The 27318-nt window shown below is 42.9% G+C and overlaps 3 protein-coding genes across 3 annotated transcripts; 2 read left to right on the top strand and 1 right to left on the bottom strand.

Moving 5' to 3' along the window:
- The first annotated feature begins 268 nt into the window (after positions 1 to 268).
- Positions 269 to 4909, top strand: LOC120416310 (BLOC-1-related complex subunit 6). The gene is made up of 3 exons (XM_039578031.2): positions 269 to 727; positions 793 to 1288; positions 4581 to 4909. Exons 1-3 carry the CDS (start codon positions 445 to 447, stop codon positions 4624 to 4626), a joined length of 825 nt encoding a protein of 274 aa, XP_039433965.1. The 5' UTR covers positions 269 to 444; the 3' UTR covers positions 4627 to 4909.
- Positions 4910 to 5153: 244 nt separating this feature from the next.
- LOC120416308 (fatty-acid amide hydrolase 2) lies at positions 5154 to 18982 on the bottom strand. The gene is made up of 5 exons (XM_039578030.2): positions 18758 to 18982; positions 17952 to 18517; positions 17764 to 17888; positions 6094 to 6275; positions 5154 to 6027 (listed from the first exon to the last, which is right to left on the bottom strand). Exons 1-5 carry the CDS (start codon positions 18788 to 18790, stop codon positions 5308 to 5310), a joined length of 1626 nt encoding a protein of 541 aa, XP_039433964.1. The 5' UTR covers positions 18791 to 18982; the 3' UTR covers positions 5154 to 5307.
- Positions 18983 to 24453: 5471 nt separating this feature from the next.
- On the top strand, positions 24454 to 26658 carry LOC120416316 (mRNA-decapping enzyme 1B). Its single transcript, XM_039578039.2, has 2 exons — positions 24454 to 25275; positions 25345 to 26658. Exons 1-2 carry the CDS (start codon positions 24783 to 24785, stop codon positions 26346 to 26348), a joined length of 1497 nt encoding a protein of 498 aa, XP_039433973.1. The 5' UTR covers positions 24454 to 24782; the 3' UTR covers positions 26349 to 26658.
- Positions 26659 to 27318: the final 660 nt, after the last annotated feature.

The following is a 27318-nucleotide window of genomic DNA, read 5'->3' on the forward strand; positions in this document are numbered from 1 at the left end:
GTTGCTGTGAAGATTACCATGGCACTTTGAAAAGTTTAACTCCATGTTGCACGCACACACTCTCACTTTTAATTTCTCGATACCTCAGGTTTGAGTGAATTTTACTCAGAATTAAACGAAAACTGAGTGATTTTCACCCAGATCTGATTTAATCAGGCTTGTTACCCCAAAAAGAGTGATTTTGGATATGTGTGCACGCAGCAGTTCAAAATAATATATATATAATGAAACAATTAAGTTTTCATACGCGTACAGAATCGATGAAAGTGTTGTGATCAAAACAAAACAGATGCAAATCACTGAGCAAGTCAATAACATTTAAAATGCTTCAAAAATTCTGAAAATTCAGAAATTGTATAAAAGTGACAACATATCGCAGCCAAAATCTAGTCATTTTTGTTGGTTGGTCACAAAAATCAAACAGTCCCAACCCTACGGATCACAATGTCCACCAATGGAACCAGAAACCCATTTATCGATCCATCCCGCAGTAGCGCAATCGGACCCGATCCCGACGCATCCGAAGACCCGGACGACATTCCGGCGGCAATGACGGAGTCGTACAGTGAAATCGCATACACGCAAAACTTTTTCGGCTCCGGAAGTGCAACCGATCCGACCGGAGGTGATGACCCCGCCACCGGTCCAGACGGTTCCGGATCGTCCTCTTCCTCTTCGTCGCAAACTCGCAGGCGACCCGATTCACTAAACTGTGACAAACGGAAAGGTACCTTTTGGGGGGGGTTGGATGGGATCTTATCAAGATTTCGTGATTGAATCCGTTAATTCCAGATGCATCGTTCCCGTACAATCTGGAGGGCCATGTTCGAGTCGATGGTAACATGACACACTTTGTGGCGGAAAACCTGGAGTATAAAATTAAGCTGGCCAGCCCGGTGACGGTGACGCGCAAGGATTCGTCCAACTCGCGCCAGAGCACTCCCTCGGCGGCCACTGGAGGAACGAGCGCCGCAGGCAGTTACGGCCTGCTGCCAAAGCCGTTCATGGCTCCGCCGCACCTGAACCAGATCGATGCGAACGCCCTCAACGAAATTGAACGCGAAGCCCAGCTGCTGGCCGCCTCGGTGGATAATCTGACCGAGAGTTTGTGCTCGGTGCTGCACTCCATTTCATCGATTACGGCGGACAACGTGGAAATCTACAAGAATTCCGTAACGAAGATGACCGACTGCATGGACTCGAACATCAAGTGCATGTACACGATTATGGCCAAAGCGGAGGAGATTTCGAAAGCGATCAAGCCGGCGGAAGCGCTCGCAACCAGAATGTAAGTATACCTTTTTGTACCTCTTTTGATATAAAATTATTGCTTTTCATAGATCTAGGGTTTTTTTTCTCAAAATTTATTTTCCCTAAAAGAGCACGCAGCTAGCAACATCTAAACTTAGAAACATGTACCCTCCCTGTAAAGGCTTATGAGTTGATCTCAGTTGAAAGGTTCTCCAAATCTCTGAATTGCAAATGTAACATCCTGGAGCAGAACTGTTAAATTCTAATAAACACCAATTTAATTGAATTGAATTATTGCTTTTAAAATTGCCTAAAGTAAAAAGTTATTTATGCATCGAATTGCAAAAAGGAGATTTTCGTGCATGTGATTTCATGCTTTTAACAACTTCCAGTTGGATGTGCGTAATTCGGTCTTTAAAAAAAATTCAAAAAAAACAACTTTTAACAGTTGTTGTCTGTTGTTCCAATAAGCGAATTCGAATTCGATCATTCGAATGCAGTTCCATTCGAATTAAATGTTATTTTGCTTTATACGTGCGAAAAAGTTGAACTTTTCAGCACTCAAACAGACTTTTTAGTTGTTATTTATTGGAATTTAAAGTAGGGGCTCGTGCATAAACTACGTGACCTTCTATTTCGAACTCCCCCTTTTTTTTGCAAAAAATACTAAAAATATTGTGTTTTCGGGAATGTTTCTTGTCCACATTTAATGAGGATCTTTATTCCGAGAATTGGTAAGAATTGAATTGTTATTGCAACTTTAACAGGTAAAAAACTAAAACAGTTGCTTCTCAATAAATTTTGACGAATTTTCCCATAAAAACTTCAAGGGCTTAGAGAGGGGAGTACCCGTGATCAGAATGAGCTCAAATTTGAAATTTAGCCTAGTGATCTTTGGTTTTAAGGGGTAGCCCCGAGTAAGCCCGGATTTTGACCACCCTACTGTCCATACAAAAATGGTACATAAATATTTGAAAAGCGGTAAGGCGTTATCCATAAAGTATGTCACGCTAAAATCGGCCAAAATTAACCCCCTCTCCCCCCCCCCCCCCCTATGTCAAACTTTGTCACGCTGGCTCGGCCCCCCCCCCCCTCCTAATTTTTTATTCAATCTAGGTTAAATTTTCAAAAGTTCCTATCGGCATGAGAAACCCATGAGTCATAGGTTGTTTTGAAAATTTACTTTAGCAATTGTTGCATGATTTCTTAATGCAGGATTATTTTTTAATTTGGAGTTCATTCGAGGAAGTTTTTTATTTTTATTTTACAGGCTGTGTTTGGATTTTTTTTCAGTTTTTCAGATTTCACCATTTTTGTATGACCCAATTTCATCCCCCCACCCAATGTCACCCCTGATGACGTTAACGGAATACAATCGAAAAGTACTTCACAGATTGTTTGATAAAGTTCCTCCGAAAAACTGAAAATATATCGCTGAAATCAAAATTTTTATGGCTATATCTCTTGCTATATCTTGAGACCCGGTACTTTACTTTACTGTTAAGTAGTTTTCGATTGCAAATTCAATTTCTCTTTTTTTTTTAAGTGTGATCAAAAAATTAATGTAGCAAATTTAATTTTTTTTACAAAAATCACTATATAAAAAAAATCAAAATCGGCAAAATTTATGACCATACTTCTCTTTGGCTCAAAAGTTTCGGGGTTTTGTCCCCTAAAACATATCAAAAAGCTTGAAAAAAAAAATATTTTTGTAAATAAAATAAATAATGGTCTTCATCAATACCTGCAACTTTTTTCTCTATGGCTCAAATGTTGCGGGTTTTTGTCCCCTAAAACATATAAAGAAAATCTCGAAAATTGAAAAAAATACAGATTTTGGGAAATTGAGGTTTTGTGATAAAAGTTAATTAAAAAATCGACATTTTTTCCGTGTACCTATTTTTTCTTTAATGGTCCTCATCAATACAGTACTTGTTCGGTAACTGGGCGTTGTTTAACTGGGCTGCTTTTTAACTGGGCTCTCGATAACTGGGCTGTAGCCCACTTAAAAAGCAGACAAACGTCAAAAAACAAAAACAAATGGGGGCTAGTGGATGCAAAATGGAAAGAGTACGGGAACCGTGGTGTAGGGGTAAGCGTGATTGCCTCTCACCCAGTCGGCCTGGGTTCGATCCCAGACGGTCCCGGTGGCATTTTTCGAGACGAGATTTGTCTGATCACGCCTTCCGTCGGACAGGGAAGTAAATGTTGGCCCGGACTAACCTAAAATGGTTAGGTCGTTAGCTCAGTCCAGGTGTAGGAGTCGTCTCCGTGGGTCCTGTCTCGGTCGCTGGTAGGCAGTTGGACTAACAATCCAAAGGTTGTCAGTTCGAATCCCGGGGCGGATGGAAGCTTAGGTGTTAAAATAGGTTTGCAATTGCCTCAACAATCAAGCCTTCGAACACCTAGTTTCGAGTAGGAATCTCGCAATCGAGAACGCCAAGGCAATGCTGTAGAGCGAATAATTTGATTGATTTTTTGATTAGTTTTTGTGAAAAAAATAAATAAAAAAAAATCGGCACTTTTTTCCGTGCAACTTTTTTCTCTATGGCCAAAATGTTGCGGATTTTTGTCCCCTAAAACATATAAAAAAAAATCTCTAAAATTTCGAAAACACAGATTTTGGGAAATTGAGGTTTTGTGATAAAAGTTAATTAAAAAATATGCTTTTTTTTCCGAGTACCTATTTTTTTAAATAATCCTCATCAATACCTACAACTTTGCCGAAGTTGGTGTTGATCACAAAATTCCTTTGAAGGTTACAGATTATCGAATATTCACGTACCATTTTTGTATGGACAGCTGCCAAAATTGTATGGAGACTTGTATGGGTGAACCAATGACACAAAAATGCTTCTTTGTGCAAGGGAAGACTCCCACAAAGTTTGAGCCAAATAAAAAATATAAAAATGGTCTAAATCAGCTGATTTTGTGGAGAATTGCTCAACTGCAACAAAATAATTTCCAAATGTCTCCAAGGATATCTAAAAACCACAAAACGGCCGTATCTCAAAAGATTTTTTTTTGTTAAATTTGTGAGTAAATGTTTATATTTTATTGACGCACAGGATTTTTAATTGACTTACTGTCTAAATTTGCATACACGCAAAAATTAACATTATTGTTCATATCAATGAATTTCGTTTTTATCAACCCAAATCTTGAAGAAAACTAGAATGTTGGGAGAAAATTGCACAAAATGTTTCATTTTACCGATACACAACACACACAATGTTTTGGACCAAATTTCCTTTTTTTTTTATGCTCAAATGCAAGCCTTGTATATGTTCCTTTTCAATTTACACTCTTCCCTTCAAATCACTCCCTAGACGCGAGATCAAGCGATTGGTGGACATGTTCGAGAGCAACGTCTAAGAATCCGAGGACCACACCACACATTCCGTATTCGCGCTCTCTTAGGCGAGATGGCCCCGGTTGGCCGGCTGGCCGGCCGTTCGACGAGGTCACATGTGATTATTTGTTCTGTAGGAATTAACGGTATATGTATTTATTTTAGCCTAGTTGGATGACGCATTAGCTGCTTTTAGGTTGTTTTAAGGTCTAACTGTTGTTCTGTTGTTTGAAAATAGATAACTACAATGCACTGTATGATTATGACGTCGAATTATTCGCTATTAATAATAGTTTTAATGGAAAACCAATTTGTCTTTTTTATGGGTAGATGATGAAAGAAATCCTTTAAAAAAAATGAGAAAATAGCCAGTTATGTTTTACAAAAAAAGTTTATTCGGTAACTACCAGTTTCAGTTGAAATCTTGTTCACATACATTTCCCACTAACCGATTTGGATTATTCCGTGCTTCATCAGATCTTTTTTTTTTGCCCAAGAAGTTTTTTTTTAGGATTAACTAGTCGGATTACAACAAATGCTATTTCTAAACCTCTTTAATAATAAATATATTTATTTGTTAATGAATACTGCACCATACAGCCTCAAGTCGTAAAACCTACCACAATGCACCAGTACAACTAGTTATGTTAGAAATAATCTCCAAAGTTACACGACAACGAAAAAAAAAACGAACACAAATCTCTTCAGTCGATGATGAACGGCGAAATGCGTCCGTTGAAGACACGCTCGATCTCCTCTGCCACGGCTAGACAGTGCCTGTCGCGGTTCCGACCGGCCACCACCTGAATTCCCAGCGGCAAACCGTCCGGGTCGAGTCCCAGCGGAACCTGGGTGGCCGGCATGTGCAGCACGTTGAACAGGCACCAATAGCCAAAGTTGTACACGTTCACGAACGCCGAATAGTGGTACGGCGCCGAGTGAGTCGTACTGGGATAGAACAGTATTCCGTCATCGCCGAGCAGCTCGGTCAACTCCTGGTCACACTGGCGGGTTATCTCCTTGATCTTGTCGGCATTTTCCGGCGGCAAAACGCTGTCGATCAGCGAGTAAACCGATGCCAGCGTGAACTCACAACTTCCGGTCAGCTTCTTGGCCAACTCCACAAACGGATTCAGCTGCTTTCCATTGCCGAGCATGTTGTTGAAGTTGGCCGGTTCCTGGGTCATCCAGTAGCGCCACATCTTGCTCGTGTGTTCCGATCCGGACAGGGTCACCTTCTCCACGCCGGCCGGCGCCAAATCGCCAAAGTAGTCCACCATGCGGGTCATCACACGCTGCAGCTGCGAGTGAACCGGACTGCACTTGATGTCTCCGGAACTGGTGGCGTAAAAGTACCGCAACTTCTTCAGGTCGGTCTTCTCGTCCAGCTTGAGCGCCGCCGATCCCTTCGGACCAACCAAGGTCTGCAAAAGAAACATCAAATTAAACTCCTCAAACTACCAAACTAAAACATAAATCAGCCAACTCACCTTCATGATGGGACGCATGTCCGACGCGTAACGGGTCATCGGGCCGGCCACAACCATCGTGGAGGTTTCGCGCCCCGTGCGGAACGTGCAACCGCGCATGTTGACCACCCCGGAAGTGGGTTTGTGGCCGTAGATGCCACAGTAGAACGCCGGCATCCGGATGGAGCCACCGATGTCGGTACCTGGACCGGGAAGAAGAAAAAGAATGAAGATCTGATAACTCTACCACTTTTTTTAAGCCGAACCTAAGACATTTTGATGAAAATCGGATCAATTATGCGACCCATTGTTGGAAGTGTAAAGTTTTCAGTGCAGGCGAACCTCAAACACACAAGGCCACCATGTTCGAGTTCTACTCGAACGGCGCACTCAAGGTTTGTACGCGGTGTAAACACGGGGTGCAATCCTCGGGTACAACGCCGTGCAAGCGAATATCACTAAAAGAGACGAAAAATGACTGCTTCTCACTCTCTCTGCCACAAACAGTGGTAGTGTGAGTGCAGCTGAGAATGAAATAGAGTTATCTACGTGCGCATGTATTGCGTGTACGTACACGAAAAAGATTGAGGTTAAATTTTGTACCAGCCAGCAAAACAAATGGTCTGCTAGTGTGTGTGAGATCGGGCTAAGATAGCTCTATACCACTGTACAGCAGAGAGAGCGTGAGGGAACTATTTTTGTCTCTTGTGTGAGTCGTCGCCCGCACGGCGTTTTGTACGCGAGATATACCGAGTACAAACTTTAGGTTCAAAATCCGAGGTTCATGTGTGCGTTTAGGTTTACTAGTAAGCCTTTACACATGATTATGGTGTTCGATCACACTGAACGCGTGTTCGCGGGAACACTGGTTTATTTACCTTTGAGGTTAAGTTCCGAGTTTTTCTCCTTTATATCAATTGAACTAAAAGTACCATGCTTCTCCATCGAAATGAGTTCCAAGTACAGTTTGCTGGGGACGCATGGTTCTTTATGTTTAATCGATGTACTGGATTCCGATACTATTTCACTCAAACCCTGATGGTTTGACACCAACTGTTGTCAAACGAACTGGGTCACTTTTTAGTTTGACACTTCTTTTACACGGAGTTTACACACACTACCAAACGTTTGTTTTGATAGTGTACGTGAGCGCCGTGTAAAAAGTGACAGTTCGTCACTTTTTAGTTTGACTTTGACCAAACAACGGGGTACAAACTAAAAAAGTGTCAAACGAAAAAGTGACCAACCACCGGGGGTTGAGTGTATTTTTTCAAAATCCTGTTGATGGATATTCATCATTTTTGGATATTCTTGGGGCAGAGGTGGAAATAACACGTCTAGCGTGGGTTACGGTTTAGAACAGAATGAAAATTTATTGAGCTGCCAGGTAACAAACTAACAATTACAAATCCATAGGTTGCTTGATCATCTCCAACACTCCTCCTCAACCTAGGGATGCTGCAGACCAAGTTGATCTCGGCAGATCTCCATCTTCGTACGGCACAGCGGTTTGGTTAGACCATCCGCTGTTTGCTCCTCGCTCCGAACGTAGTCCACAACAACCTCGCCTTTCTCCAGTGCGTCCCGGATGAAATGGTGTCGTATGTCGATGTGCTTCGTCCTCGGATGATAGCCACCATTCCGTGCGACCGCGATCGCACTTTGGTTGTCGCAGTGGATCGTAATCGCCTCCTCCGACTCGATACGTCCCAGCAACCGGCGCCACCAGAGCGCCTCCTGCACCGCAGCCGACAACGCCATGTATTCGGCCTCGCAGGTCGAGAGTGCAACGGTTTGTTGCCTCTTGCAGCTCCAGGACACGGCTCCACCTTGGGCGGTGAACACGTACCCCGTGATCGACTTCCGGTCCTCCAGATCAGCAGCCCAGTCGGCGTCCGAAAAACCTTCGATCTTCGAAGCTCCTCCTTTCTTGTAGGTCAGACGAAACTTCGAGGTCCCGCGCAGGTAGCGGAACAGATGCTTCACACCACACCAGTGCTTCTCACCTGGGTTCGAGTTGAAGCGGCTGAGGATGTTGACAGCGTAGCAGATGTCCGGTCTGGTGCTCTGGGCCAAGTACATCAAGCACCCAACGGCTTCTTGGTACGGCACGGACTTCATCCTCTCCTTCTCTTGGTCAGTCGACGGGCACGCGTCGCGTGTCAACTTCTCGCTCACGTTCATGGGCGTACTGACGGGCTTGCAGTCCGTCATCTGGAACCGACTCAGGATCGCTTCCACGTACTTCTCCTGGTCCAGGGCAATCTTGTCCTTGCTCCGGCTCACCCGGATTCCTAGAACGTACTTCGCAGGTCCGATGTCCTTCATCTTGAACTCCCGGCTGAGTTGGGCCTTGATCTCCGTCTTCCAGCGGTCACAGTTCGAGAAGATCAGGACATCATCGACGTACACAGCGACGAACAGCATCTTGTCGCCGCGCACCTTGGTGTACACACACGGGTCGTAATCGGTGCATACCAGGTCGAACTTCCTCAGGGCAGCATCCAGCTTCTTGTTCCAGACACGACTGGATTGCTTCAGCCCGTACAGCGCCTTCTTGAGTCGGCAGACCTTGGACCGCTTCTTGCCGTCCACGAAGCAAGGGGGTTGCTCCATGTAGATCTCCTCCGACAGTTCTCCTTGCAGGAAGGCCGTAATTGCGTCCATCTGGTCGACCTTCATGTCCAGACGGGCAGCCAGCGCGAAGAGATATCGCAGCGAACTATAGCGAACGACCGGGGCGTAGGTCTCTTCGTAGTCTACCCCCTTTCGCTGCGAGTATCCTTTGATGACCAGCCTCGCTTTGTACCGGTCGATGTCCCCGTTCACGTCCAGCTTGGTCTTGTACACCCACTTGCACTTGATCGCCGAACGTCCTTCAGGTAGATCGCACAACTCCCACGTTCCGTTCGAGATGAGGGCTTCGTACTCATCCTTCATGGCCTGTTTCCATTGTTCAGCGTCGTCCCGAGCCAGGGCTTGTTGGTGCGTGAACGGATCATCCAGAAGCGGCTGTGGAGTGTCGATACCAGTATCGGGTGATTCATCATGGTTGTCAGAATACTTGCCTTGGGGCGGGCGCCCCCTATCGCAAAGCATCAATCGTTGTTGGCCGACATCGGCAACTGATCTTTGATAAGAGCACGACGGGGGCGCAGCGGCAGGATCCTCGGGCCTCGCGGCTGCGTTGGTCATCGTCGTCGTCTTATCTGCAAATTTCGTCACGGGTAGGCCTTTGTTCCCAAGTTTAAAATCTTTATACTTGCCTGGAAGAAAGCGCTCCCTACCACTGAGCCTCAACCCCTCTTTGGGTGGTTCTGAAGATGATTGTGGCGGGAGCGCGGGCAACGGGTCATCTTCAGCAAAGGACACGTCGTCGTCGCTGCTCTCGGCCGACTCAAATGCATCTTCAGGTTCTTCGTCAGGCTCCTCTTGTGGTTCCGCGGCTTCCGGTGGAATAACCTCCTGAACGGCATCGGCTGGCACGTACTCCCAAAAGTCCAGCCGCACACATGTCCGCTCCGGTCCACTAGCCCTCGGTTCAGCGGTCACTCCACGTTTGACCACTCCTTCCGAAACGAACGTCACGTCTCGGCTGTCGATGATTGACTTCGTCTTGTTGTCGTACAAGCGGTACGCCTTGGTGTCCTCTTCGTAGCCGGTGAGGATGCATTCCACGGCTTTCTTGTCCCACTTGCGGCGCTTCTGCTTCGGTACGTGGACCATCGCGGTCGTGCCGAACACTCGTACGTGTGACAAGTCCGGCTTGCGACCTGACCACGCTTCCTCCGGAGTCATCTCGATGCCCTTCGTCGGCGACCTGTTGATCAAGTAGATCGCAGCAGCCACAGCCTCTGCCCAAAACGGTTTTGGCAGATCAGCTTCGAACAGCATACACCGAGCGCGTTCCACAGCAGTCCGGTTGACCCTTTCTCCGAGTCCGTTCTGCTCAGGGGTGTACTCCACGGTGGTTTGGTGACGGATCCCCATCCCCGACAGGTAGTCCTGGAACAGCCGATTCGTGTACTCCAGGCCGTTGTCCGTCCGAATCACCTTCAGCTTGCGGCCCGTTTGCCACTCAGCAGTCACAAGGAAATCCTTGAAGCACTGCAGAACCTCTTCTTTGGACTTGGTTCGCAGAAAGTAGACGAAAATCTTGCGCGTCTTGTCGTCGGTGAAGCTAAGATAGTAGCGACAGCCACCCAACGACTTCTCTTCCATTGGACCGCAGATATCGGAGTGCACCAGGTCCAGGATTCCAGCCGCACGGGTCCCTGCGCGGCTGAATGGCAATCGCGTCTGCTTACCTTCTGCACAGACAATGCAGCCTCTGCCACAGTCGTTGCCTTCAAACTTGATTCCGTTGACGAGACCGTTCCTCAACTTGATCAGGTTCTTCATGCACATGTGTCCCAAACGCTTGTGCCACAGCTCAGCAGTTTCGCGGGAAGAGCACGCCAGCGCTCTCGGCTTGATCTGGTCCAACTTGAACAGCCCGTTCAATCTGCTCCCAGTTGCGAACACACTGTTGTCTGCATCGATCACCTCACATCCATCTTTGTTGAACACGACGGTATGGCCTTGATCCACGATCTTCCCGACGGAGAGTAGATTGACCGCCAACTCCGGTACCAGTTCAACGTTCTCGACCTCGATGGTGTCGTCGTAGCACGTCGGCTGCAACGTCATAGTTCCCTCAGCAACAATCTTCATCGCCTGGTTGTTCGCCGCAATTATGCTTCCAGACGTCGTTCGGGGATTCTCCAGCAGCGCCTCGTTCCTGGTCAAGTGCTTCACAGCTCCCGAATCGAAGTACCAATCGTTGGCGTCGTCCGAATCCAGCACCGAGAGCACGGCACAGAAAGCTTTCTTCTTGCCGTCGCGGTCGTTGCGCACTGGTTCCTTGGCTGTGCAGTCCCTGGCGAAATGGCCAGCTTTGCCGCAGCGGTGACACTTCGATCCCTTCGATTTGCTTGGAGCAGCACTCGGTTGAGACTTACCCTGCTTGTTGTCCTTGTAGCGTCCCTTGGACACGTACGCTTGTCCTCCGGCTGGTTCCACGGAAAGGTCGTCTTCCTGGAGCAATTTGGTTTTGATGGCGTCACCAGTGATTGCGATCCCGGAATTCTCGAGCCCCATGACCATCGGACGATAGTCCAGCGGTAGTCCCGCCAGCAGCATCATGCCGATCCATTTCTCGTCCAGCGGGAAGCCGATTCCGATGAGCTGATTCGCTGTAGTCGTCATCCGGTTCACGTATGCCTCCATGGACCCACTGCTCGCCAGGTTCGTCGTGATGAGCTTGTGCAGGAGCGCCCACTGACGGGTTAGTCCAGTGTCCTCGTACAGGCCGCACAGCTTCGTCCACAACTCCTTGGCAGTCCTCGCGTTCTCCGCGTGGTGGAAAATCGACGGATCGAGGAAGAAAATAATTTTCCCTCGAGCGATCCGGTCCTTCTTCGCGTCGACGGCCGCGCCTTGAGCTGGTTCAATCACGTCCCACAGGTCCTCTATCTCCAGGTACGTGCGAACTGCGAACCTCCACGTCCGCCAGTTGTCACGTCCGACCAGCCGCTCGATCGGCGGATGGCCCCCGGCTCCGTAGTTCTGGCCACGAGCCTCAGGTTGGACAGCACCTTGAGCACCAGCACCGCTTCCGTCTCCGTTAGGCATCTTCCGATTTTCCTACTTGTTCATGAAATTCTTCAGTTTGAAAAGTGAAAACTTCTTCGAGAAAATTCTTTGAGTTCTTCAGCGTTCCGGAACCCACTCTGGGCCCATAACCTCTTGGGGCAGAGGTGGAAATAACACGTCTAGCGTGGGTTACGGTTTAGAACAGAATGAAAATTTATTGAGCTGCCAGGTAACAAACTAACAATTACAAATCCATAGGTTGCTTGATCATCTCCAACAGATATGTTATATGGATTTGTTTGAATATTTCATCATGAAATCATAAAAAAAAAAATGTTTTCAACTGAGTTCTCTCAAACAAGTCTCCATATATTTTTTGGTCCATTCAAAAATCTGTATCTTGAGCACGGATTTTCTGAAACTATTTGGTGTCCTCGGCAAAGTTGCAGACAAAAATGGCAAAATGGCTACCCAAGTAACATTTTAGGCTTTATCAAAGCTGTCACAACCGCTATCAAACCAAGGTTTTAAAATTGAATCCTAACAACCTCCTTAAAGCCTTAATAAAAGCTTTGTTGAAACCAAGTTAGGAGTTATGGAAAATAGAGTTATCTAAGCCCGATCTCACGCACACTAGCACGCCATTTGTTTTGCTGGCCGGTACAAAATTTAACCTCAATCTTTTTCGTGTATGTACACGCAATACATGCGCACGTAGATAACTCTATACATGTGCACGTAGATCTCTCTATAGAGTTATCTACGTGCGCATGTATTGCGTGTACGTACACGAAAAAGATTGAGGTTAAATTTTGTACCGGCCAGCAAAACAAATGGCGTGCTAGTGTGCGTGAGATCGGGCTTAGATAACTCTATTGAGTCTATTGACATTTCATACGTCTTCAAACGTCTTTTGCTAGACAGATTTTATTCTGACGAAAAATTAGCCTTTGTCTTTCCTAATGAATAATGATATAATGAAGATGAAGATGGTTTGCAAAAATGGCGATGTTGAAAAAATATATATTGGAGGTAATTATAATAATTTGAAAGATTATTTCTCTCGGTTGAAATTTCATCGATAAATGTTAGCGAGATAGAGACAAAAAATCAACTCGCTTCATCAAAAAATATTCTTTTGCAATTGTAATTTTTCCTAAAAAAAAAGTTAATTAATCCACCTATGGTGGTTGGTGCCTTCCTCGCATATTTTTATCAAAATATCTGAGAGCCGACCTCAAAAAAAGTTTATTAAAAAAAACTTAAGTACTTATAGCTATTGATAGGGTTACCAGACCAGAACGATGGGTCGCATTACAGATCCGGACAACTTTTTCATCAAAATATTTGAGATCCGGCCTAATAAAAGTGTATAAGTAACACTTAAGTGCTCATAACTTTTGATGGGGTTGTCAGATCTCCAATCTTTTGAACGCGTTAGAAAGGTCTTTCAAATAACTTTCTAAAAATATATAGCATGGCAGGTTTTGTTACAAAACCACCCTTTTTGCAATATTTCAAACTAAAGACAAATGGTTTTTTAGCATAACTTTTGAAATACTTTTCTAAACTTCATAATATTAACTAGAGTCTTGTGGGATCCCAAGACGGATCAAATGAGGTGAGGAAGGCAAAAATGTTTTAGAAATTTGTTGAAAAAAATTAAAACACATTTTTTTACGTCGATGGTTTTACTGGTTTATGGTTATGTGTGTTTTCATCAAATTCTGATAAAATTCATTGCTTTTTCAGCTTTTTCTACCTAGATGTCGGTCAACCACATTCAATCAGATCACGCGTTTGGCGCCATATTTATGCATTACTATTTGGCCGCGTTTAATGCTTTTTAAAGAGCTTATGGTTTTAAGTAAGCTTTTTGCGTGCCTAATGGCATTTGACACCTACGACCAGGGTTGCGAATGAGCGAGCGCTCACGGAAGGCTTGCTCGCTCCAGCTGGAGCGTGAGTTTTTATCAGGTAGCTCGTGCTCGCTCACGCTCACCGGAGCGTTTTGCGCTCACGTGAGCTGGTGAGCCAAAGTAGGTAGTTGTTTTTTTCCTGTTGAAGCATCTGCCTGTTTGAAACGAAGTTTCCAGAACTATCTCAGCACAGGCAGCAAAAACAAACAAGAAAGTGGTCGAACAAACAAAAGTATGCAATGAAGTGGATTTGGTCAGCGAACCGAAATTTACGTTCTATTTAAAATCTAGACATTTTTCGAACAATTAACAAAAAACTTAATTCATAATGTAAACATTCATTGACGTGAAGAGATGCACTATTTGTTCACAAATCAAATCCATATTTGACCATATTGTATTGCTGTTATGTACAAAAAAAATGACAATTTATGTATGTTTTGATTATTTTGAATAATCTTTTAAACAGTTACAATCATTCATGTTCAAAAAATCATATATAACTTGTAATTGAATATTTTCAGAGGTTTGGTTGCGGAAATGTTGAATAAAATCCACTTGTTGGAAGAAGAGCCAACCTTTTTGTGGTGAAAAATATTGACAATTTATTTGATTTGAGTCAAAAGGGTTATTTCAACCATTAGCAATTTTTAGGCTAATATTTAAAAATAGAACTGTTTCAAAAATGTTACCCTATTTTCTGAAACGTCTACCAAATAAAGACTAACCTTATAGAAATGATCATCCATTTCTTATCACTGAATCATTTAAAGATTTAATAAACGGAATAACTTTTTTTTAATAGTAGCTAATTCTGACCCGCAATCTGGAAATGTAGTCAAAACACTGATTAGGTACCGTCAGTGGGGGTGACTATGGGCCAAAAAACGATTCACCTCTTGTAATTTCTTAATAACAAAAACAGTTTAAATAACATCGAAAATCTTTCAACGTAGATTTGTTCTTAGATAGTTTACTAACATTTTCCCAAAATATGGGAAATTTTGATGAACACTACCTTTAATGCCAATAGTTTGAACTAAAATGATGCTCAAATACAACGATATGGTAAAAACAAGTCATCCAACAGTGTTTCTTGTTCGAAGGAATCGTATTGACAATGTTTGAAGTGGAGATTTTCAAACATTTGGGTAGTTTTTGAGCAATCCCAACAAAAATATTAGAAAAATGATTTTTCGAGAGGTCATTTTTGGCCAAAAACGTACCTCAATTTTAGACAGCTGCCAAAATAACCGGATTTGTTCTAGGAACGAGATTTTTTCAGCGAAGTCATCTTAAGATGTCCCCTACACAACCTTTTTAGCAGAATCCAGTTTCATTGAGAAGAATCTGAGGAATGGTAAAATCCGTAAAAAATCAATTTGACCCAATCTCACCCCCCAGACCCAATGTCACCCCCACTGACGGTACATAAAACAGTTTAATGTTATATTTTAATCAACGTAGCATTTAACATTGAATCGAACTTACCAATGCATAAATCCTCTTGAATCAATTCATTGTTTTATAAGTTTTTTCTAATGTTTACAGGCCCTTTTATTTAGGCGTCTATATCCCTCCCCCCTTACCTCTCTGCTACAATAAGGCTTTTAAATTCTAAAATTCAACTGTATGTCTAAAAAATGATTTGACTCTTGCAAATCCAACCTTTTATTTTAAAACAAGGTTGATGAAAATAAGCTATTCCAATTCATATATCATAAAATTTGTTCACAAAATCATATGTCCTCAGCCCTACTGCACCTCAAGCAAAAAATTCATCTAGAATTGAAATAAAAATTTTCTCAAAAACGTTAAATGATTAGCGACACGTCCAAAATGAGCGCTCCGTGAGCGAAATATGAGCGCGAGCGCGAGCGTGGAGCAAACGCGAGCTGAAAAAATCGGAGCAAACGTGAGCGCGGGCAAACGTGAGCTAGCTCGCGCAGCGCTCCTCCTCACGAATGAGCGAAAAGTGAGCGCTCACGAGCGCGTGAGCGCGTGAGGAACGCAACACTGCCTACAACACCTTTGGTTTTAAAGAAGCATGAGATAAAACCATTAGGCATGGCATTGCCATCTGGTTTTTAAAGACTCTCTTAAAACTTTCATAAAACCTTATTGAAAGCCTTTTGGTTTTTATTGGAACCAGGTTTTATGCCCGAGGCATAAAACCTTCTTAGAACCTCTAAATCAGCCCATGCTTATTGGTTGCTGTGAATGCCAACAAAAAACTTAAATGCAATTATAAGATGCTACCATAAAACCTCAATAAAACTAGGTGGTGGCTAGTTGGTTTAAAAATGTTACTTGCGCAAGGCACAAGTTTGGTAAATTCTATTGGGTAGTGATGCTGCTATTTAAAAAACATTTTCAAATTTGTTAATTCAAACCTTATATTTGATATGGTCAGAAATTACTGTTTTAGGGCCATATCCGTTTTTCAGGTCATTATATCTATAGGGGGTAACATACTTGTAAATCGCAAAAAAATCAGTGATTTCAAGGCATTAAAATATACATTTTCATCTATCAACAAAAAGAATTAGGAGACATTTGGTTGTATCATTGCCGAGATATAGGTATTTGCAGTTTTAGTTTCAATTTGTTTTGGAGATTCGTTAAACCGGTTCTGTGTGCATAAAGAAGGTCGATTTCCAAAAAGTTTTTTTAAATATAAAAATATTGCTGTTTTTCATATAAAAAACATCGATTTTTTTTTGATTTTGTATTTTTTTAAGCTCCGTCATGCCCACGGGATATTTCTTGAGAGCCTTCAACCCAAAGCGTCAGCCAATTTGGTCCATCCCATCTAAAGATATCGTGGCACCCGTAAATTAACTTGATGTTTAGAGAAAAACTTTCAGAAAGTTTGACAGTTTGCTTTGCTTGCTTTGTTTAAGGTCATCGTCTCTTACTCAGTTTAATCATAAAATATCTTTATGAAACTTTCAGGAGTGATTGCAAATCATTTTTAAAGTATTTTTAATAAATTTTCTGATGTTTGAAATTGTGTGTTTTTCTACATGTATGTAACCCCTTAAATCGAAGCAAATTGAACAACTTCATAAAATATTTTAAAATAGCAAAAATGAACAATTAACATTCCAACTCTTAACCCCTCAAAGAAGTTGGATCGGTAACTTCAACTCGCTGGTTCTAGGGCATAACAGTTACTCAACCAATTGGAACGATTCTGTTGTGTGAACTTTGCAGAACTCAATTTGACCAACCAGCGAGTTGCAGTTACCGTTCCAACTTTTTTTAGGCTTGGGCGTCCCTGTATGTTTGAAATGCGTTGAGTGTTCCAGTGTTAAAAAAACAACAACAAAAATGCCTAGGGGAATTTGGGGTAATATGGACATTGGAGGTAATTTAGATACCTTCTTAAAATCGTTAAAACGACAATGTCAGCATTAAGTCCAGTTCAAGTGATGGAGTATCACAAACCCAAAAAGTTGAAAATGTTCAAAAAGTTTTGGTAAAATCTGCACACGAAAAGAGGATCCATCACCAGCAAAAAAAAAACTGCGCATCAGCGAAATATAACGTTACTTCCTTGCGTTATTTCTATAAAAAAAATCGCAGGTTTAGCGTAAAATTCAGCTGGACCAACGTAAAAAAAAACCTCTTTTGCAAGGTGAAGTAAATATCTAAAAAAAAAACTAATTTTTTTAAGGCTCAATGCACTGCTCGCCGCCTTATAAATAAATTCCGTAAAGTGCCTTTGATCGTGAATAATGTATGGAAAAAGTTTCAACCAAATAAAAAGAGGGACTAAAATACTAATAGCCAGATGACGTCGATGCTTTCCCATTTCCTATATTGCAATGAAACGAAAACGCGTGTACATTAAAAATGCATTTACTTTCAGTATTTTATAACAAACGCAAAAGTAACCTACTAAAATGTGATGACTTTAAATGCAGAGGACGGCTCTTCTACGAATGTTTAAACAAAGATAGACTGAACGTGAGAAAAGTATCAAAAGCGATTATAATGATAAGATAGAAAAGTATGAGATGTATCCCAGCACCGAAATAAGAAATAGAAAATACGAATAAATTAAAACAAGACTAGATAGAGATAGTTGAGTGAAGTACAAACACTTAGTTAGCGAGAGAAAAAAGTTTTAGACCTATTCCGAAGGCGGTTCCGCAGGCCGCGATGAGCGCTCCCTCGCCTCCGCTAGATCCTCCCACGGTGCGGCGGCTGTCGTACGGGTTGTTCGTTTGGCCAATCAGGTTGTTGCGCGTTTCTTGCCTGTCGACAAGGAACGTTATCAGATTATGTGTTTTAGGTTGAAAGGGAGAAAAAATGGCTTACCATCGGTTCACTTCCGGCACGTTGGTCGTAGCGATGATGATCGCACCGGCCTCCTTCATCAGCCGGATACACTCGGCGTCCTCTTTGGCCTTGACGGTGCGGCGGGACGTGAGTCCCAGCGTGTGCAGCTTGTCCTTGACGGCGGTGCTGTCCTTGGTGGTGAAGGGAATCCCCAGGAAGGGCTTTTCGGCGAACTCGTTTTCGGAGATGTCCCCGCGCCGAATGCGGTCGTCAATGGTTTTGGCTTCCTCGAGCGCTTCCACGAACGGACCATCGACGACGGCGTTCAAGATCGGATTGACCTCGTTCAGGCGATCGATGTACGCGCTGACGACTTCGTAGCAGCTAATCTCCTTGGTTCGGATCATTTGAGCCAGCTGCTGGACGCTGTACGTCACGATGACCTGCTTGCGCTGCAGCGGCGGACAACGCGCCCGCTCCGGACCCCAGAACCACTTGAAGAACACATCCAAGACCTTGTCCACCAGCAGGTGAATGATCGCAAATATGTTGAACAGCACGCTGTACAGTACGTCCCGCATAATCTGGTTCGATTTGTTGCGTTTCTGAAGAAAATACGAATAAGCAAAGTCAACTCTCAGTACGTACTCGGTACGAATCACTTGAAATTATTCAATTGGCGACGCGACGCTAGTGTCAATGCACCAGTTTCCATAGTAGGCCGGTTGTGCAATTGACGAGTTTGTGCTGTGCAAGCTTTTCCTTCACTTTTCTTGCGACGTCATCAAAACCTCTGAACTTTCCAGACCGCAGCAGGCCCAATTACCGTGCTACGCCTCACTTACCTCACGCGGTTCGCGGCGCTTCTCCGTGGACATCCTACCGTCCAGACTACAACTACACAATTCTACCCCAAATTTAAATATCTAGAACGTCGCTTCCGGCCCCGCTATCACGCAAAGAGTAAAACAAACTGTATCAGCTGCTGTCGAGACACAACACAATCACTCCCGTCTCCGCTTTCTCTTCGACTGACCGACGACCACCAGGTAGAGCAAAGATAGCAACTTTTCACCCAAGACATACACGCGCGCACCCACATTGGTGAACCACGCACACCCGCGGGGTTCTGTGAAGATACGTATATGCGCGTGAACGCGATAATGGTGCGTGCGGTCCACGGTGAGGGAGCACAGTGAGAAAGTTTTTTTTTGACGTAGACTTACGTCTTTGTCGAAGGTACTGGGGTGTCATTCCAAAAAACCCGGGCCGAAGGCCCTGGAATATTGCGTCATCCGTCAATCGCTTATGTCTTCCTTCCCTCAAATCGAATCGGCACGATTTTGGTTCCATTCGATTCGAAAATTATTCAGCAATTTGCTATAAAACTTTCATTGTTGGCAAAATAGTTTTACTATTGAAACAATTGAATGTTTTAAAATGTTTTCAAAAAGCAGAGATTTTGCAAGCAAAATGAGCGCTTCCCACTCACGGACGGGAATGTCAAGTACCTATTTTGAGGGGAAAATCATCCGAGCAACGCCACCGAGTGTCGGTCGCGAAAAAGGAGGGGAAGTAGCAGACCGGAATCATATTTAAGAACGCGCGCTCAGCCCATTCTATCATTCACGTCTCAGACGTCGGACCGGCAGCAGCAGCAGGAAAGCTCAGCCCAGAGCAGCAGCAGCAGGAGAGAGACCAGAGCAGCAGCAGCAGGAGATAGAGGGACCAGAACTGCAAAAGAAGTGCGCATCGCCTTCTCGTCGTCACCGTCAGCCAGTTGCCTCTCGATGGCCGGACCGTTTGGATCGTCCCACCCGGGACGAGGCAGCAACAAGATGGGGCGTGCGCTTGCTCCTTCTCGCCGAAAAGTTGCCTCTCGTGGGTCAAGCCGTGGTTGTGAAACTTCCATATTCTAGTTGTTAAACTTTCCAACTCTTCGGAGTTCCCTCACTTCCCATCCCTCGTCCCACCCGGGGCGAGGCAGCGCAATGAATAATTACAGTTTAAATTTCAGGAACAAATTTTGGTTTTCGGGGGCGACGGTCTGCACAGCTTTCTGAGGCTGCTCTCGCCCCCAACTCCTAAAAACCCGGGCCGAAGGCCCTGGAATACTGCGTCATCCGTCAAACGCTTATATCTTCCTTCCCTCTAATTGAATTGACACGATTTACTTCGGGGGTGATGGATTGCACAGCTTTCTGAGGCTGCCCTCCCCCTCATTCTGCTACCAAACATTCACTCGGTTCGCGAAAAAATCGTTTTTCGTTCTTCTCTTTCCTTCCTCCATTCGAAGTTGTCTAGTCAAAGATTTATCAACACATTCAAAGTATGTTTACATGGTAGCTGCGGTTTTGTTCGCATTAGATTTGCCATCTCTTTCTAGTAAAAGTCAATTCGAATCGTATATAAATTCTGTTTCAACAACCGGTACGTACACGGTCCGACTGAATTTACCGATCGCATTCACGATCTTATTCCGTTAATGTATTTCAAGTGTCTAGCTAATTCATCAAAATTAGGCAATGGTTCACATATCAAAACTTTACGTAGTCTACGCCATTCCGGTTATGTCTGTGACATAACTACTTTGACTTTTATGATTAGGGGAAGGTGGGGCAAGAGGAACAATCGCTCGTACGGCCGTAATTTTTACAATTTTGATTATTTCTGGAGTTTTTTTTTCGAAAAGGACCAATGAACAAAATTTTCAGTTTTTGCGTTTTTCGTGTTTTTTAATACCCATGACTCAAGGCGGTTTCAAAAACACCCAAAAAGCAAAAAAACTGGAGATTTGGTTTATTGAACCTTTTCAAAAAAAAAAACTCCGGATTTCCAGTATGAGGAATTCCAAAGTTTTTTTTTTTTAAAAAAAGGTCCAATAAACCAAATTTTCAATTTTTACTTTTTGGGTGTTTTTGAATATCCCTGACTCAATGCGGTTCTAAAAACACCAAAAAAGCAAAAATTCTAAATTTGGTTTATAGGACCTTTTCAAAACAAACTCTAGAATTGTTGCTAGCAATGCAATTAGCTGATTCTACTACCACATAACCGCCAAAACGATACGGGGTATAAGATTTAATGAAGTTTTTTTTTCAAAACCTTTGTTTTCTTATAATATTTGGAAAGTACAAAATAAGGCTTAGGGTTCGTTTTAAGGCTCATTTTATCAAAATGCTATTTTTCATAGATCAGTAGTGTGCCTACCAATTACATGCACCTATTACAAAGTATGATTTAACTTTTGGTTATTTTTGTTGAGAGCTTTTAAAAAATCTTGTTCAGGTGGGGCAAGTGTACCATATGGATTTTTAGTATGGAAAAAATTACGAATTGTTGCAACAACATATTTTATTGGAAAATAAATACATGAAAGTACTTAAAAACTGATAAAAAATTGTTAAAAAATGACCATACAAAATATAGTGATATTATGAAAATTTACTATTTCGATGCCAACATTTCAAAAAGCATCATGTACTAACCATGCGTTTTGAGAAAAACGCATTTGAATGTTGAGCATCCATTTTCAATTCCCATTTTTATATAAAAGCAAAATAAGATGTTCTAATGATAACAAACGATGAAAAACGTTACTTTTTTTGATACTTGATCATCCATATTCAATAAAACATTATTTCCGTAATTTTATTTGAGAAAAACAAACATAACTTCTTTTGAAATCACCAACGTTGATATCACCCTGCTGTCACTTAGGAGGGCGCTTTGTTATGATTCGTTTTTCTTCGCCGAATGTACATGGCGCTTTTTTCATGTTGCTTTTTTTTCGTCACGAGGTTTATGTAGCCTTTTGTTTGACAGGTTGACAGGGCTATATAAACAGGGACTGCTGATGGCAGAGATTTTGTTTATGTTACTTTATTTAAAATCATGATTAAACAGACTTTACTGAAGTAACTTTTGCTCATTTTTGGTGAAGAGGTAGCTTATTAGAAGTACTTTCAGAATATACAATAACCCAAAAAGTGCCAAAATGTACATGATGCCTTTTGAAATGTTACCGTCGATTTATCATCAAAGTAATATTTTTTTTCGTAAAAACGATAATTTTTTTAGTAAAACATTATTATTCAATCTTAAAATGGAAGAAACCTTTCAAATACATTTTAATCTGATGTATCTAAGTGATAAAAGTTCAATTGTTAGCAAATTGCCCCAACGGGTTGTTCGTCTTGCCCCACTAGTTGAGTAGAACGTACGGAAAATCAAAAAATTTAAAATCATTTTTTTACATTGAAAAACAGGATTTTTTAAAAACTTGTTCTATCAAAGTCTCAGTCAAGACATGGAATAAGATGATTATAAAAATTCCGAAAGATTTTTTAACGTTTTAATGGGTTATAACGAGCATTTCCTTAGCTTGTTACACTTGCCCCATTTTCCCCTAATTTGATAAAAAATGGAATCAATTTCAACCCAAATTTCAAAAAATAAGCTCAAAAAACGGCTAATGTGTAGCTAAGCACGTAGATAATCTCAAAATGTCATATTCACGTAGATAATCTCAAAATTTCATATTTCCGAATATTCACTAAATCCTTTCAAAAATGATCCAGAAAAACAGAAGAGTATTTTTAACTTTTTTTAAATAAACGTTTTGAATCGTCATGCATACGAAATCAGGCTACACAAAAATTTTTAGCCGATTTGGTAAAAGCAATGTTGAAATAGCTATATTTCGGCAAGGATACAACGAACTGGCTCCATTTCGTGCTCATACCAACCCTTGAAATTTTTAACCACGTGGACACTTTTTTAATCTTCCGAGAACATTAAGATAAAAAAATCGGGAAGTCTTATATTTGGCACCATGAAATAAGGGCTTTTTCTCGATATTTTGCGGGTTGTGGCAAAATATTTCGCCATTTTATAACTTTATTTTTTTTTTCGATTTTATATGATTTTTCTTCAGAAAAGTCGTTGAAAATCGATGGGTTCATGTTCAAATTGATCTAATTTCTCATGAATATGCCTGAAAAGACTTTAAATTCATATTTGATCAATAGTTTACCTCAGAAAAAAAATCTCAACCAAATTTACCAGATTTTTTCAAATAACCCCATTATCCAAGCTGGACGTTTCAATACGACCGAATTATTTTTTTTTTATACTAAATATTTGTCATGAATATACAGCAACAGATTGCCCGGAAACAAAATCGAGCATAAAACACTGCTAAACTTAGAGTAATTCATTATAAAACTATTTATTACCCAAAAGATCCCCAAAAATATATTTTTATGGAAGTTGTTCAGAAAACTGTTCTCTATACTGTGATTGATTCGAAAATGTTTTAGAATGTCATAGTGTTATATGGCAGAGCCGGGCAATCTGTTGCTGTATTTTCATGACAAATTGTATGAAAAAAGATTTTTTTTTCGGTCGTGTTGAGGTGTCCACCTTGGATTATAGGGTTATTCTCGGGGTTATTTCAAAGAAAGTCTATAGACATTTGATAAATTTGGTTTGGAAACTTGATTTTAGGTCAATTATTAATCAAATATGTAAGTTAAAGTCTCTTGAGACACTTTTCTGAAGAAAAATCTTTTCAAATAGAAAAAAAAAATCTTCAAATAAAAAGTTGCTCTGGACCCCCCGACGAAATATTTCATTGATCACACAAAAAACTGTGGTAGAAAAGTATCCACCGGTAGATCCTTTGGTGGATTTTTGACAGTTCGAATTATTTCAAGAAAATCCACCGCGGTTAACCAAATCAAATTAACAAAAGCCCTATGGTAAAAATTTGATTCAGTGGAGATGAAAAGTAGGCCATTTCGTCATTCGATAATGTCAGGAAAAGTTAGTAGGGGAACAGCATGTAATTCCATCGTGCTTCTAATGTTGGCATATCAGCTCTTTGACGTTCAATTATAGAATTTAGTAGGCGCTTTCAACTCAAATCAACTGATAAATAGCTCAGTGGGATGTGAGCAAGCAAGGTTCTATCCAAAGTTTTACTAAATAAGTTGGTTAAATAATTAAAATCAGCAATTTGATCGGAACTATGAAAGAATCCCCCCAGTCATGTGTTCATAAAGGTTCCCTCGTTCTAGCAGGATTCTGGCAGAACCAGAAACATCAATCGCGTTAAAAAAAGGCAGGGGAAATTTTCGTATGTTTGGCAGGTTAAGCACTCGCTCCCAACTCCATCCAATTTGCTGATTTTCACTATTTAAACAAATAATTTTGCATAACTTTTGATAGAAACGTGCTTGCTCTTTGGCTTGCTCACTTCTTATTGAGCTATTTATCACTCGATTTCAGTTGAAAACGCTTTTAATTAGCTTCAATTGAATGTCAAAGTTTTGACCTGCCAACAATAGAGGCACGCTGGAATTAGATGGTGTTCCCCTACACCAAATATTGCAAAAATCCCTATTTATAAAATATTTCCAAAGCATGCAGACATTTTGATATGCTCGAATTAAATTTCCATCAACGCGCAAAAACATTTGCCATCCCTGCATGCCCGCGCGTTTGACACATCTGTCACCGTCGCCGCCGCCGTCGTTCGTTCGTTGGTCCGCAAAAAAAAGAGAGCCATCATCGTTTTCATTCGCCAGCGGTCGCGGTTTGCGTGGATTGCAACATTTTGTGCGTGCCCGAGAAAAATCTCGGAAAAAAGGTGTTTCTTTCTTCAAGCTTAGCTGTCGAGGAAGACCCCTTCCCGGTGGACACAGGTTCTGCGGGGTTGCGCGGTGCGTGAAAAGTGTGTTTTTGCAGGTTGTTTGAAGCTCGAAAGACAAAAGGAACCTGCAGGGGGGTGAAGGAAAAATCAAAAGTGGAAGAAGAAGCAGTCGAGGGTTTCTTTTTCGCGGACACGGACGGATCGCTTTTTTCCCGATGGCCGATCAGACCGAACTGCGTATGAACCTGGTAGCCATCCAACGCTCGGACCCGTACGCCAAGGACATCATCAACTCGTCGGCCCACGTCGCGTTCTACACGTTCAACACCGCGGAAAACGAGTGGGAAAAGACGGACATTGAGGGGGCGCTCTTCATCTACAGCCGGAACGCGGAACCGTACCACAGCATCTTCATCAACAACCGGCTCAACACGAACTCGCTGGTCGAGCCCATCAACGGCCAGATCGAGCTGCAGTCCCAGCCGCCGTTCCTGCTGTACCGTAACGAGCGGTCACGAATCCGGGGCTTCTGGTTCTACAACAACAGCGAGTGCGACCGGATCCGGGACATAATCTCGAAGCTGGTGGCCGAGTGCAACAACAACATCGGTAGCGGAGGAGCAGGACCGGGTGACGTGAAGAAAGTCGTGACGAGTGCCGTTCCGGGACTAGACATGGGAAAGACCGGTGCGAACGGGAATGTCGCGGGTAGGATTTTTGGATTGTGAACGGGGTAAATTGACAGGAAAATACAATTTGATTCTCCCTTTGTTGCAGGTAAAAACGTGGACATCTTCACCATGCTGACAAGGGCCCAGGAGGACTTTAACAACAGCACCGGGAAGCAGCCACCTTCCCAGCAGCAGCCCCAACAGCAACAACAGCAGCAGGAGCCTGTTCCGAGTCGCAACCTGTCCGCGGCGATCAACATCGTTCAGCCGGCGCCCCAGCAGCAGCTGGACACACCGCAGAGTGTGGTCAATTTCTTCGCAGCCGCAAAGCAACCGGCCGCCTCGGAAGTTCCCCTGTTCCAGACGCTGATGTCCAACCCAGTGCACACGCTCGAGCAGATCGAGAAGCAGCATCGGGCTACGACGCCGCAGAAGGATTCCGCCATCGTGACCGGCAAGCTAACGCCCGAGGTCAGCGATCTGGAGAACAGCTTCAAGTTGATGGGCATTCCCATCAGTAGCGGACCGGCGCCATCCCAAGAGCTCGGCACGTCCCCGCTGGCAACGTTCCTTAGTTCCACCAACCTGGCCGCGGTCCGGAACAACAATCAACCGATGCTTAAAACAAAGCCCATCGAAATCAGCGAGCTCGAATCCCGCCAACATCAACAGCAACACCAGCAACCGCTGCACGAACTACTCAAGAAATCCGACCCGATGAACAACTCTCTCAACGCGAGCAACAACATTGCACCGCTCAACTCCACTCCAAACTCCGGTGGTGGCAGCGCCACCAAACCGGCCCTCATGCCGCCGACCATGTTCACGCCCGGGTCCAAAAACCTAACCGACCTTTTCGGCGCCAACAACAACAACGGCACCTCCGTCACCGAACTGCTGGTCAAGTCCAACAGCGCCAACAACAATCACCACGCGGCGGCGGCAGCCGCGTCAATGCCACCCGGATTCTTCCCGATGGCGACGGCCCCCTCCGTCGAACCGCTGACCCAGGCCCAGCTCATCCAGGCCATCAGCTATCTCATCAAGCACGATCCGGACTTTGTGCGGAAGCTGCACGAGGCGTACCTCAAATCGTTCCAGGCTTTATAACTAGTGCGCGGCTAGAGATCCAGGAAGAAGCGCGTCCCAGTGCCACCCACTAAGAAATGAGAGACTTGAGCGAATAGTGAACCCGTGAACGCGCGCGAGAGAGAGACTGGGCGCGAAGCCAGCGCGCAGAGAGAACGACGATACGATTTTTTTTTTTATAATTTTAAACACTTTAAGCGTATTTTTCTTGTTCTGTTATGTTCTTTTGTGTAGTTTTGACTCCGTACGGCCCCCTCTTTCCGCGTAAAAAATAATAATTACAGAATAATACATGTTGCTCCCCGGTTAAGCAAGGACATTATTACAGTCATAGGTTGTGTTTTATTTGCTTTTTCTCGATCATTTCCACCGCTTTGTAACAATCTGTTTTCGTTGTCGACTTATTGGTTGTACTTTCTTTATTTGGAGAAATTTTGGATGAAAGCAACGCTGAAAGTTTCATCAAAAATGGTGCATGTCGATAATGCTTTTTGTACAAACTCGTTCCCCTAATGAAAATCTGGCCCCAAATTTTGCCTGAGAACTAACAAAGAAGTGAGTCAGCTTTTCACGACTTATTGAATCTACATTCCAAAGGCTGATTTGATGATAATTTTGGGTCTACAGCATAAAATTCCTATTAGAATAACTATTTACAAGTTCAACGTTAGATTGAAAAGTTCGACTCAACATTTCAAACAGTGACTACAATCTGTTAGCACAAAACTAATAGAAATGTTCTTAAACATGAGCTCAACCTAAGCAACTTTTATTCTACATGACTTATCTTGTATTTTTCTTCTTAAATTTGAATATTTGTGATCTTTTTTTTTCGATGGGGTATCAAAATTTCAACGTTGTTAGTTTTATCGTACTGCAATTAAGATAAAGTTATTGGTTGTTGCAAATGGTTAACAAAAGACACGATATTTTGCTTAAATTTTCATTACACTAGAGTTTTAAGTGTAAAGTACTGAAATGTTCACAAAAC

The sequence above is a fragment of the Culex pipiens genome, chromosome 2 (assembly GCF_016801865.2).
Source record: "Culex pipiens pallens isolate TS chromosome 2, TS_CPP_V2, whole genome shotgun sequence".
Taxonomy (NCBI): domain Eukaryota; kingdom Metazoa; phylum Arthropoda; class Insecta; order Diptera; family Culicidae; genus Culex; species Culex pipiens.